Below are 10,917 nucleotides of genomic sequence, written 5' to 3' on the forward strand. Positions count from 1 at the left end.
TTTCGAATAGCTTGTTGTGAATACACACCAGGAGAAATGGCGACGAGAGGAACGCCGGAAAAATGTCTACTGAACAGGATGAATTTAACGTATGACGCGTCCAGCGTGGACTCCTCTGTCGAGGAAGAAGAGCTATCTGGCCAGGCGGAGGAGGACGAGGAGGACGTTGACGACCGACCGGCAGTCTTTATTTGTGGGAAGTGCAAGTTGCCAATTGGAGACACCATGTCCTGGGATGGGAGCGAAGACGGACAGAACCAGATCAGGTTGAAGCGTGAGTCTGGGCTTTACACTCGTACTGATTCTACGTGCATTTATATACACTGTATGTTAGTGCATGCATTCATATATGTTAGTACATGCATTTCTATATGTTAACACACAGAATGTGTGCCCTGAGATGAGCAGCTTGCAGAGGGGAAAACATGGTGTGAGTGTGAGCTGACAGCTCCCGGAAAGCTGTTGTTGACGTATTTGTGATGCTTTTATTTCAGAGGTCACTGACAACGTTGTGATTGGAAAGGAAAATCGCCTGCATGAAGTGGGCAAACGGTCTCTCTGGTAAGACAGTCCTGATGGCTGCTGGAAGCACAAAGTAGTCAGTAAAAATATAATGTAGAAATACCCAATTTAATTCAAGTTCTACGTGAATATCATGCAGAAGTAGCCCAATGGTGGACTTCTACCTGCCAAATTATAGCTTTATTGGGTAGTGTGTGTGTGTGTGTGTTTCCAGAATATCATAGAAAATGATCCAGCTTAATTTCTCCATCTATTGTACTCTGAAATTAAAGCATAGTACAAATAAACAATTTGTTAAAAAAGAAATCATGGAATCAAGTTAGAAACCACAATAACATTCTAAATTTTGACTCATTAATGTAGCCATGATGTTACAGTTGAACACACTCGTAACATTCTTTCTTCAATGGACATCAAATTTTCTTCAGACAATTCTTCCCAAAAATGTGGAACACTTGTAGGTTGCTTTGCTTTCACTCACCTGGTTAGTTCATCCCAAACCAGCGCAGTTAAGTTTAAGTCTGGAGACTGTGCTGGTCACTCCATATTTCAAGAGAGTTCTTTTTTCTTAAGGTAGTTCCGGCATAGCTTGGACTTATGTTTTGGGTTACTATGTCTGTAGGATGAACCCCGACCAACTAGGCACGTCCCAGAGGGTGCTGCAGAACACCTTCCTCCAGTCTGCCATACTCTTGTTCTTATTCTGCAGTGGATTTCTTGCTGCAACTCGACCCATCAAATTTGAAATTGTAGTCATCTCTTCACTGTTGAAACTGAGACTTGCTTCCTTTGACCACCATTGAGCTGTGCTTGAAGCTGTTGTCCTGTGACTCACCTATCAGTCACGAACTGTTGTGGCTTTGGCTCTGCCAGACCTCTTCCTATCAGCATTCCTCCAAACTGACATCCTTGACTTTCATAGCAGTTTGACTTACTTGGCAATTTCTCAGTAGGAAAGACCTACATTTTTAAGTGTTGTGATGGTCTGTCTCTCTTCTATCGTTAACTACACTATGCTGTACAATATTGTTCAAATAATACTCAGAATGGTATGATACCAAAGTGTGTTCCAACACTATTTTCATGCAGCTAGAGGGGCTTGTAAGTAAGTAAGATGAATTGGTAGCACCTACTTTTGGGGGCTTGATTATCCATTGCTGCAGAATGGATATCCCATTTGTTGTTCGCATTTTTATATAAACCTGAAATGTACATTATTTTATTCTGCAGTGCACAGTAAAAAGAAAGGTAGTCTATCAGTGTGTCTGTGTGTATGAATAAATTAGATATAATTAAATTATATACTGTATTGTTTAAATATGCAACTGACCATATTTGTATGGGCTTTCTCAGAAAAATTAAATCGTTGATTATTTGCTAAAGTTGTTTTACCTTTTTTGTAAAATCTGATTTGTCTAAAACATTTGTCTTTTTTTTCTGTAACTTCCTCTCTGTAGTTTGATCTTGGATCTGTTCTGTCGAGGCTGCCACTCAGTGCTTGGCATGGTTTATGCCTCCACACCTAAGAGCCTGGATCACAAGAGATTTACATTCTGTTTGAATGTAGCAGACATCGAAAGGTATGTTGGTTTTGACATTTGTTTCATGTAATTTCATCCATTTTGATTAAATCCTGAGTGTCTGCTGTGAAAAGCATTGAATATCCATGAAGTGCTTACACGACAGTAATGACCTACCCTCAGACTGTGAGACTGTACGTCATACTGTCTCCTTTGGATGTTACTGGAGAAAATATTCTCCCCCTCCAGTCCCACTTTTTTGCTGTACATTGAATTTCATTATGAGTTTCAATAATTATATTTGCTACCAATACATATGACCATAGCAGCATTTTTCAGCCTGATGCTCTGCTTTGAACCTTCTCCAGCTATGTGCTGGGCTCTGCAACTCAGAAGTTGGCAGCAGATGGCCCCAAAGAGCAGCCAGTCACACTGGAGTACAGAGGCATTGTTGAACAACAGCTGATGGAGGTAATTTACTACTGCTGCCCTTCTTTGTGCTCTCTGATGTTCTTTTGCTGCCAAACAAAATGTCTCATCTGCTGGACAGAATATTTCAAGTACGGCATGAAATTGTGAATCCGTCTTATTTTATTTTCTATTTAAGAAATGTTCAGTTTTTTAATTTTTATTGTTGACCTGTAAAGTTGATCAGAGACTACAGGTCAGCACTGAACATTCCCAGGATGACATGATTCACTGTGGTTGGATCATCCTGCTTTAGAGCAGCACTTGCTCATTGATTATTTGTGTCCTACTGGTGACATCAGGTTTGTTCTGGGAAGCCCTCGCTGCTCTGACGGGCAGACGTTTGGATCAGACATTACCTCATCTTTTCTTGTTATCCCCTGCAATATTCATGTCCTAGGTCTTATGTTTTTGATAACCACATTTAAATTTTAACATTTCAATACATTTATGTTAAAACGGTTTATAGTATAAATAAAAAAATATTTTGTTGTTTTTCTTATTAATATTGTTGTTATATTAGTAGTACTATTACTGTTCTTCTTATTATTGTTATTACTATTATTAGTCTATACTTACATTTTTTCTGGAATACCGTCTTTGTTTTTTCCATAATTATTGTAGCATTTCCTTTGTTTGGAGGAGAGAAAAAAATCCGACTACCACAGGTTGGCCAGCAGATGGCGTTAGCACCGTAAATACTATCCAGAACTCCTCCACTTTTCAATTCTAAAGACAATAGATGTCCTGGAGAGCATGTTGAGGAATCTTTGATTGAGGAAAAATATGTTTTGGACGGGAAGCGTCCTTGTCATTATAGCTGAATATACAGTAATGCTATATTCAGCTAAAATGTGAGGCCTGTTTAAAACGTGGCACATCATGGTGACAACTGAGTTATGTCACAAGATGTTTCCTCCTTACCCATATATTTATAAAAAGAAAACAAACACTGCATCTGAGCAGCAAGTCCTTGTATGTTATTTTATGTCCTTATATTGACGTTTGACCCATCTATAGTCTCAGACTATTCACTGTGTCATTGATCTTGTCTGTCTTTTGGAATTTATCCAAGTACTTGTGACTAGTGGAAGTAATCATGGTCCAAAACAAATCATCTGTTGGAACTCCTATAGATTGACACAATGTGTCTTATCAAACAAAGAGTGTTCAAGACCATTATGTCATAAGGCTTACCTCATATTCCCTTGGATTAGCATTAGTCACCATCTAACTTAACTTGACCATGACGTTGTCTACGTTTAGTTCCTGTTTGTGTCGGATGAACAATAGTCTGACTCAGTGCTACAGTACCACTTTTTTGGTGTGTTCTTCATGTATTCATTATTAGGCTTTTGTTTGACTCATTGTGGTAAGGTTATTGCTTTGTTTCATCTTCTTTATTAAGTCGTGGCGGTATGTCTAGGATAAGTTATCCATCTTTCCATCAGCTCTGTTTTTCCATCTTTCACTTTTAAATCCATACAATGTGTGTATGAAACAGCTTTTCCAAAAACAACTGTCTGCATCAAATGCTGATAATATCTGGTGTCTATTAAAATGCTTTTAGTATGTGAACTTGGTTAAAATTAGCATTTTGCCATTTTTAAGTCATATTTTATTTCTGCTAATTTTTTTGGCCCTGTTGGTTGTTTTAAGCTCATTTATAGATATTCATCATTTTAGACATTAGTTGATTCATGGGTTACTTTACTGACAGAATGAATGAACAGTCTGGTCATGATTTCAGTCATCTGTTAAGCAAATGAAAGGAAAGCAGGTCACTGGTTTCTTCCTTTCACCTGTTAAGATGCTGTTTTTCCCAATTTAATTGATTTGAATGAAAACTAGCTGTCTGAAGATTTAGCTGCTTGGGATTTTGAAACATTTTACTTTCCTCAACATTTTTAAACTGAATTTGTTTGAGAAAAAAATCTCAGTTAATTAATGGTTGACCTGAAAGTATTCGTGGTTGCAGCCTTTTCTCACTTGTTAAATATTGGGGATTGTTTCCTAAACAGATCCAGCCTTTCCTCATGTTCTTTGTCCTTGTTAGTCTGCTTCTGATGACGGGTTCGTCTCTCCTGTCGCCACACTTAATGTATTCTGTCTGTCTGTCAGTTGGTTGGAATGGCAGACAGTTGTTTGGGTGTTTCATGTTTTACACTCACTGACCTGTCCCTCCCCCTCCCCCTCCCCCCGCCCCCACCCATCCATCCCTGACCACTTCCCCACTTGCTTTTCTCATTCTCTCTTTTCCCTGTTTTCTAATTATCTTTATGCCCCTCTTTTTCCCCACTGTTCTCTGCCCTTCATTTTCATCTTAACATTCCCAAACCGGCTCTTTTCAAAATCTTCCCCATCTCTCTCTTGTCTGATCCCAAACTTCCCAGGTGAAAATGCTGGCTATGTCCATGGGACTCAGGATGGAAGAAATTGAAGCTGGCCTTCAGGAAGGACGCGATGACGCACGACAATAACGGACATCATTTTGTCTGGGTGGGTCTTTCGTCCCAGTGTTTAATGTGAGGAATTGAATAACGTTATCATTCACCTCCGCTTTCACGTTCGTGGTTCTTCTAAATTTAATGTCATTCACATTAGATCAGTTACACATTTTGTCCTTGTCCCACCTTGTGTGTAAAAACCTTCACCAACGTGAACAACAACTTCCACTTGCCTTTGTCCCGTTTACCAGCAGTGGAACAAAGACTTGCAGCGCTTGTAATCAATCACGTTGGCAGCTCGGCTCCTGTGGTTGAGAGCACCACCTTCTCTGAACATCTCGGGGCAGATTGAACGTATGCTACGAGCAGAATGTTTATTTGTGCAGGATTTAATCAGGCAAGCTGCACACTCAGCACAATATCTTATTGATCTGGGCACGGGAGGCCACACACTCTTTTTTTCTTTGTTCTCCTGAAAGCCTTAAAAGATTCCTGGTTGTGTTTCTGTTTGTGTTGTTGTGATCAGAAGTGAACAGCAGTAGAGGAATTTGCATTGAAACAATATTTTCACCTTTCAAATGAAACATGCACTTCCTAATGTTGCCTGGATGTCAGTCAGGAATATTCAAACATTATCTAACATTAAGCGCAGTTTGTTATTTACATCCAGTTAAGTGTTATTGAATTTTCTTTTATTTGTTCATGTTCAAAGCTGTACAAACTGTTTTCTTCTGAAATGTTTTTGTATGATAAAGTGTTAAAATTGCCTAAAAATGTGTTTCCTTATCGTGAGTCTGACGTCAAGGATTTAAGCAAGTACGGCAGATAATTTTTATTATTTTGATAGCTCTGTGCTTTCATTTTGTTGGAAATGAGAGGCTCATCCTGCCCCGACTGTAATTAGTGGGGTACCTCGGATTTAAGAGCTAAATAGCGGCTTCAGGGATTTTTTGGGGGGTAAGAAGGGGTGGGGGTTCTTATATTAAAGGATGAGTGTTTGTTTACTAACAGACCTCCGATGTGCCCAGCAACACTTTCTAACAAGGCGGGAAAGCGTCTGCATGCTGCACAGATTACCCTCCCTCATCCACGAGGTTTCATCAGCCTCACAGAACAACAACAGTTAGAAACGGCCAACCAGCACTCTGTATCCAAGGGCAGGTTGCGATGGCAACTAAGCACGTGCTATACTGAGTGCCTGTTGCCATCTCGTCATCGTGCTCACCATCGGAGCAACAGCCAGCCAGCTCACTGGCCAGCATGCCTGTCAACAGACGTTATCCCGTTCATGCACAGACGCCTACACGGGAGGAGTCCTGAACGAACCCCCACCCTAATCCATGTGAAATGTTTTTCTCTCTTGAAACCCCACCCATGCACCTCTTTCTCCCTCCCTCTAATTCTCCCTTCTCTGACTGCTGGGGTGGGGTGGGAGGGTGGATGTCAAAACAACAACAAACAAGCCTCGTGGTTGTTTTTGTTGTTGCTGGTGGTTGGTGGTGCGTTGAAGATGAGCTACCCACAAACACACAGGGAAGAACCAGTGATGCAAACCAGCCGGCATGCTGTCCACGTGTGTTGTTATGATGCATTTGGAAGAAGATCTCCCTGTTTGTTTGTTTGTTTGTTGATCCATTTATAGTAATAAAGCTTAAAGGCTGGAATCCTTGGAGTTGAGCATCACTGAACGGTTCACCCGACGGCCTCTGAACTCAAATTTGCGGTTTTAAATATAGACAGTGTTGCTGTATGCATTGCACTGCTGAATGCAATCATTGCACCGGTTTCAACCCTTTCACCCCTGGAGTCTCAACCAATCATTACTTCTTAAACCAAGACCAACATAGAAACACAAACACACATCAGTCAGTACGGTTACACACACTCTACATGCACTCCGGGACAAAGGATGAATAATGCAGAGATGGTGTCTGAGTGAAAGTCGCCTCCCCTCTTTCCCTCCTTTTCACCTTCCCTAAGCAATAAGGAAGCAATGTTGCCATGGAGGCAATGAAGCCTTGGCGTGCTGTCGGCCAATTGCAGCGCTTCCTGTGTGAAGAGCCGCACCAATAGCAGCTCGAACTGATGCTGCTGTTGCCACAGACACTGAAATCCTATTGGTGGAGCTGCGCTCTTTGATCGAATGTGTGATCTTGTTTTTGAGAGAGAAAATATTTCAAGGAGTGCCACCTGTGTGCCAACTTACAAAATATATTTGTTGTTTTCCATCAAATGAAAATCACATTTTTTCCTGATAGTAATTTAATTCAGTAATTTTTCCTTAGTATTCAGTTCCACTGTTGGAATTGCAATAAAGTGACTAAGGTAGAAAGTGTTTTTGTGGCACTTGTTACATTCTGAAATTTTTGTCATAAAAATAATATTTTAATCATAAATTATGATCTGCACTTCTTTCTGCCTCTTTTAAATCATATCCAACATAATATTTATTTTTATTAACAAAAAAAGACACACCACACCAGTCAATCACAGCTTTTTGTGACCAATTCTGTTTTAATTATATTTTGTCTGTGCATGTCAAATTTCAGCCAAAATCAAATCATTTTAGAAATATATTTTTTTCAGTTCATTTGCATGGTACCTACTTTAGCATATGAAATCAATTTTCAGGTAATTATATCTTCATAATGTCTGTACGAATATTGACAAAATGCTTTTTTCAAATCATTGAGAATCTGTATGAACACTTAAATTGCTTGATCACCACTGCATTTCTTCACATCTTCAGTTGCTTGTCATATGCTTCAAAGTCTTTTTAGACCTAAAGTCATTAAGACAGATTGGTCTCCTCTTTGTCTTGTCCTGACTGGAGGTCAGTGGGTAAACCTCTTCTTCTGGTTGGCTATATTTCCTAAAATAAGCTCAGGAATCAGTGGACGTAAGATGATCTTAGTGTCAAGAGCATTTGGGGAAACTTAGCCCAGTTTTTTTTCACCAGAATGAACAGCAACACCTCTAGAGAGAAAGCGTAAACCCATCCGATAGGCTACAACCTTCCTTCATTAATCACCTTCATCTGTTCCTGTGATCAAACTCAATAGCTGACCAGTCAGAGACTCGTCAGACAGAATAACCCAAATCCCCTCTGAGCGCTCAAAGCCTCCTGCTTCATTAGAAACAGCTGCTTGTTTATTTCCTGCCACATCTTTGTGTACGCCAAGGTCTGCCAGGTTATTGTCCTCAGTGTGTGCGAGCGCTGCTGAGGAGGAGGGCGCTGGTCTGTTAAATTGAACCAGGATATTCAGGTTGTGTGTGTGTGTTTGTGTGTGGGCTAGGCGAGCACCCAACATTTGTCAGTGTGGCAGGTTTCGCCTGTTTTCTTCAAACACAAAGGCTTGTCCTGCTGTTATGTGACACCCTTGTGTCCGTGTGTTCATGTGAGGAGAAGGGGGCTGAAAACAGGATTAGTGTCATCAGCATCTAAGCCTGAACAGTTTGACAGAAATAAAGTCCTGCTGAGCAGTAAGTCATCAGGTTGGCCTTGTGTTGATTTTTTGTGGTTAAAAACAGGTAATGAACAAATCTTTTGTAAGCCTTCATGAATAGTGTCACACAGCTTATATCTGTGAATTCAACACACATCTCCAGATTGTGGTGTTATGGCAATTTACTACATATACACCATATAATGGTGATTTGTGTTACACGTTTCTTCTCCAAGTTGTTTCACCATATAAAATCATCCAGGACCATCATGGAGACTTTGCATCTGAATACTTCTATCATAAAACCTTGACATAGCCGTGGTGTTCTGACACACACTTTAAGGATGTGTGGGAGAACATGCTGTGTATAAACCAATGCTGATCTCCTTTTTCTTTGTTGCTTGTGGTGAGATTCTATGTATCTGAACTTTCTGCAGAAACATTATTTTTCTTTGAGCTTATTTAATTAAACTCACAGAATTTCTGCTCTACGTAAAACTAAACTTTAAGTTTGGCCACTGTGGTGGCTTATGTAGGACCTCAAGGCAAGTTTCCATCATGTCAACGTCAGCATGATATATATCAGTGTATCAAGATGTATTGCCTCTTCATAAGACCTGTGAATTTGAACTATTCCTTATTTTGATAAATTTGAATACCGTATGTGCAGTCCATGCTAATATCTGTTGAACAAAACTGCCTTATATTGTATTTCATTATAGAGATGTATCCCTCAGGTGTTTCACACTGACTTGAATTTTGGTCCTTGCCCTGCTACGTCTGCAACCACACAAATTTAAATGACATATTTTGAGTCAAGAGTGTCCCTTCAGAAAAATTGACAACTCAGAAAATTGTGGAAACGTATCAGTTTCCACATCTCTGTTGGGCAAAGGACTGAGGTGCCTCTGTGTAGTGGGTCTGTGCAACACACATCTGTACAGTTCACTTGGACCTCTGAAGTTTTATGCTGTCATCTTTGATATTTTATCCTGGGTGATCTGGGGAGCGTTGGTTTCTACACCACTAACATCACTCTCGTTCTGAAGTGCTGAGAGCTGGAGGGAGCCTTTAGTTCCAGGACAGTGGGGGACCCAAAGAAGAATTCTGGCTGTGGAGGGGGACTTTCAATGAGCAAAAGAGATGAGACACTGGAACTGCATGAGTGGTCAATGAGGACTGGCACAGCAGTTTCTGCGACTCGTGACAGAAGAGAAGATTGATAGAGGAAGCTCAGAAGAGAATAAGCCAAAGAAGTAATTTAGATGCCAGACAAGAGTTAACATCACTGACTGATAGCTATTGGCTCTGGCAGGGTCAGCATAATTATGAGGAGAAATATCTTCTCAAGGCCAAACACTGATTGGACTGTGGGCTGAATGTTGGAATTAATACAAATTTGTTGATCTTTTTTACACAAAGATTAATATAGAAATAGTCAAGCAAATTGTTTTTCTTAATCTCATCTATATGGATTTATTGATTCATTTCTGCGTGAGTTTATCTTAATAACGTAATTCCAGATTTTCTACAAGACAATCCAATGCTACAATTACTTACTACATTACTCTCTTTCAGTAATACTCGAGAAAATGTTGACACAATTTCACAGAGACTCTATGGCAACTCAGAAGTGTTACCTTTTCTCTAACTAACAGACATATGAGTTAGTTCTGTGTGTGTGTTTGTGTGCGGTTGTGTATGTTTGGGTGTGCCAGTGTGTGCCGGTGTTTATACAACTACAGATGTCGCCGGAGGAGCTCTAAACTCTCAGGTATCTGTAGCACCTGTTCATGCTCTGCAGCGTATGCTTTAACTGAGTGCTGTGGTTTATTCCCTCCTGTTATTCTCACCAAACAAGCCCAGGGATTTTTGACCAACCATATTGCTGCTTTTGATAAACAAAAGGCTCTGGGTCTAAAGCATTTTATGAGCCACGTTTGCCCCTCAGCTTTTATCAGCTTAGCCACGCAGATTTAATCAGACAGGCTTGTTTGTGTTGTCCTGTGTGCCTTTACCACAGAGCCCCCCCCCCCCCCCCCGCCCGCCCCCTTCTTTGTCTCGACAGGGCAGTGTGACCCAAAGAGGTTTATAATAGGGATATGGGAGCCACAACCCAATAGATTAATGTCTTTAGTGTGTGTGTGTGTATGTGTTGCTGTGTGTGTGAGGAGGGAGAGGCTGCAACATTGTGTGTGTGTGTGTGTGTGTGTGTGTGTGTGTGTGTGTGTGTGTGTGTGTGTGTCAGTTGCATGGGTTTTCAGGTGTCCCATGGGAAACGCATGTGGAATGTGAAACTAGTGGCACATTGGGGTTAGAAACCAAGTCCCTTGGAAACAGATCTTCGTATATTCGCCCTGGATCTGAGATCTTTAGAAATAAATTACATACTTTTGTCTCTGTGTAGTGTATACTTTAATTGACTTTTAATTTTGTATTTATAGAATTATGGTAATATAAATATATTCTTTTGATATTGTTTTTCAGTAAAAATGAAAATTGTCTCTTGGCTAA

General features: G+C 40.3%; 1 protein-coding gene across 2 annotated transcripts; it reads left to right on the forward strand.

The window, feature by feature from the left end:
* Positions 1 to 33: 33 nt before the first annotated feature.
* mis18a (MIS18 kinetochore protein A) lies at positions 34 to 6,627 on the forward strand. 2 transcript variants are annotated; one of them, XM_068331835.1, is made up of 6 exons: positions 34 to 274; positions 495 to 561; positions 1,980 to 2,102; positions 2,411 to 2,513; positions 4,904 to 5,009; positions 5,209 to 6,627. In XM_068331835.1, exons 1-5 carry the CDS (start codon positions 37 to 39, stop codon positions 4,988 to 4,990), a joined length of 618 nt encoding a protein of 205 aa, XP_068187936.1. In that variant the 5' UTR covers positions 34 to 36; the 3' UTR covers positions 4,991 to 5,009; positions 5,209 to 6,627. The 2 variants fall into 2 exon arrangements, with proteins under 2 accessions (XP_068187936.1, XP_068187935.1); XM_068331834.1 differs by having other exon boundaries at positions 4,904 to 6,627.
* The last annotated feature ends 4,290 nt before the right edge of the window (positions 6,628 to 10,917 follow it).

The sequence above is a fragment of the Antennarius striatus genome, chromosome 13 (assembly GCF_040054535.1).
Source record: "Antennarius striatus isolate MH-2024 chromosome 13, ASM4005453v1, whole genome shotgun sequence".
Taxonomy (NCBI): domain Eukaryota; kingdom Metazoa; phylum Chordata; class Actinopteri; order Lophiiformes; family Antennariidae; genus Antennarius; species Antennarius striatus.

What these genes read in the sequence shown, in the direction of transcription:
- mis18a (XM_068331834.1), top strand. Translation starts at nt 37, where the DNA reads ATGGCGACGAGAGGAACGCCGGAAAAATGTCTACTGAACAGGATGAAT. An exon ending in GAACCAGATCAGGTTGAAGC is followed by an intron (nt 275 to 494) that starts GTGAGTCTGGGC and finishes CTTTTATTTCAG; the next exon opens with AGGTCACTGACAACGTTGTG. An exon ending in TTGAACAACAGCTGATGGAG is followed by an intron (nt 2,514 to 4,903) that starts GTAATTTACTAC and finishes CAAACTTCCCAG; the next exon opens with GTGAAAATGCTGGCTATGTC.